This window comes from Rhagoletis pomonella, unplaced genomic scaffold, assembly GCF_013731165.1.
Source record: "Rhagoletis pomonella isolate Grant_MI unplaced genomic scaffold, Rhpom_1.0 Rhpom_scaffold_00005, whole genome shotgun sequence".
Classification (NCBI taxonomy): Eukaryota; Metazoa; Arthropoda; class Insecta; order Diptera; family Tephritidae; genus Rhagoletis; species Rhagoletis pomonella.
In genome coordinates this window covers 81921723-81923047 of record NW_023458559.1, presented here as the reverse complement: position 1 = coordinate 81923047, position 1325 = coordinate 81921723, and the positions used below count along the sequence as shown (strand labels likewise).

The window sequence follows — 1325 nt, the reverse complement described above, 5'->3', positions numbered from 1 at the left end:
ATATTGGTCGGTCGCAAAGAGGTGCACCGCAAGTTAAACTTAAATAATAAGCCACCGCTTACCCGTAGTAAATATCCAGCAGCTGCATTTCCAAAGTGGCGGGCTAGGAGTTTAAAGTCAATAAAACAGACTTGAAAAAGTCAAGATCAGAAAAAAACTTCAATTATAAACATACAGCGCTGTCTATTTTTTATAGAAATTTTAGGAAGTTAAGTGATAAGCGGCCAATTAATTTTGTGGAACCGTGTTAAATTAATCTGCTAGTGTACGAGACTTCGTAAAACGCGAAGCGAAAAAAGAAACTTTGAGATATCGGATCGGCCAATAAGAGTAAAAGAGAGAAAAGGAACATTGCGCAATGGCCACTTTCCATATTCATCAAGATGCCGAGAAGGAAAATCCACATATGCCTGCAGCATTAAAGGAGAAAACCTTGGCCACTGGCAGCAACAGAGTGAATGCCTTACAGCCTTCTATTCTCGGAGCAGCCGCTGGTCCTATAAAAGGAAAGCAAGCTGATGGTGCAGGCCGCAGCAACTTGGCTGTGCTAAACGCAAATACAAACAACGGACATGGACGCAACACAGCTGGAGGTATGGCGGGTAGCAAAGTGGTAAGTACCTATGTATTTGGTTTCCTATTTAAAGGAAAATATTAAAAAAAAAGTGCGCAGGCGCGACGGAATATATTTTGTTTTTATTTTGAGGTAATGCAGATTCATTATTCAATAATTAAAAAGTTCCCTCACAGTTGCCAAAAAATGCAAAGGTTAAAGTTCAGAAAATAGAGTCTATTCTAGCAGTATCAGTTTATTACAATAATACTAAACCTTTCTGTAACAGGACTTTAGAGATCTACACACTAATAACGGGTTTCCATTATAAGCACTAAAAACAAGATAAATACCTACATAAAAGATTACCCAACAAGCATATAATGCGTTGAAATCTTTTATTTAAGGCGTGGGACATATTTTGATATTCACCCATTTAAAAAATAGTGTGGAATTTATTAAATTTTTACTTGAATTCCGGTTTTAGTTCATTCTTCATAAAATATTTTTGTTATTTAATCTAGGCGTTTCGAGAAGTTGGAAATGCAAACACACACAATGAGAATACTGCAATATTCGCTGCAGCGGCGGCAGCGGTCAAGAAAACCGTAGTGGAACAGTTTCAATCATTTTCTGTATATGAAGATCAACCAGATATGGTCCAAAAATATTTTCAACCACATTTTGTAGCCGCTGATTCGTCCACTTCGACTTCGTATACATCGGCGATTGCATCTACAGAAATCACACAGACAGAAAAGGAAAATATTTA

The 1325-nt window shown here is 37.3% G+C and overlaps 1 protein-coding gene across 2 annotated transcripts in view; it reads left to right on the top strand.

The window, feature by feature from the left end:
- The first annotated feature begins 346 nt into the window (after window positions 1-346).
- Window positions 347-1325, top strand: part of LOC118739700 (G2/mitotic-specific cyclin-A) — an 11030-nt gene continuing 10051 nt past the window's right edge. The window contains exons 1-2 of one of the 2 annotated variants that reach the window (XM_036471200.1): window positions 347-613; window positions 1078-1296. In XM_036471200.1, the coding sequence (XP_036327093.1) occupies window positions 359-613; window positions 1078-1296 (474 nt within the window). In that variant the 5' untranslated portion in view covers window positions 347-358. The remainder of the gene's footprint in view (window positions 614-1077; window positions 1297-1325) is intronic. The other variant, XM_036471198.1, reaches the window with a different exon arrangement.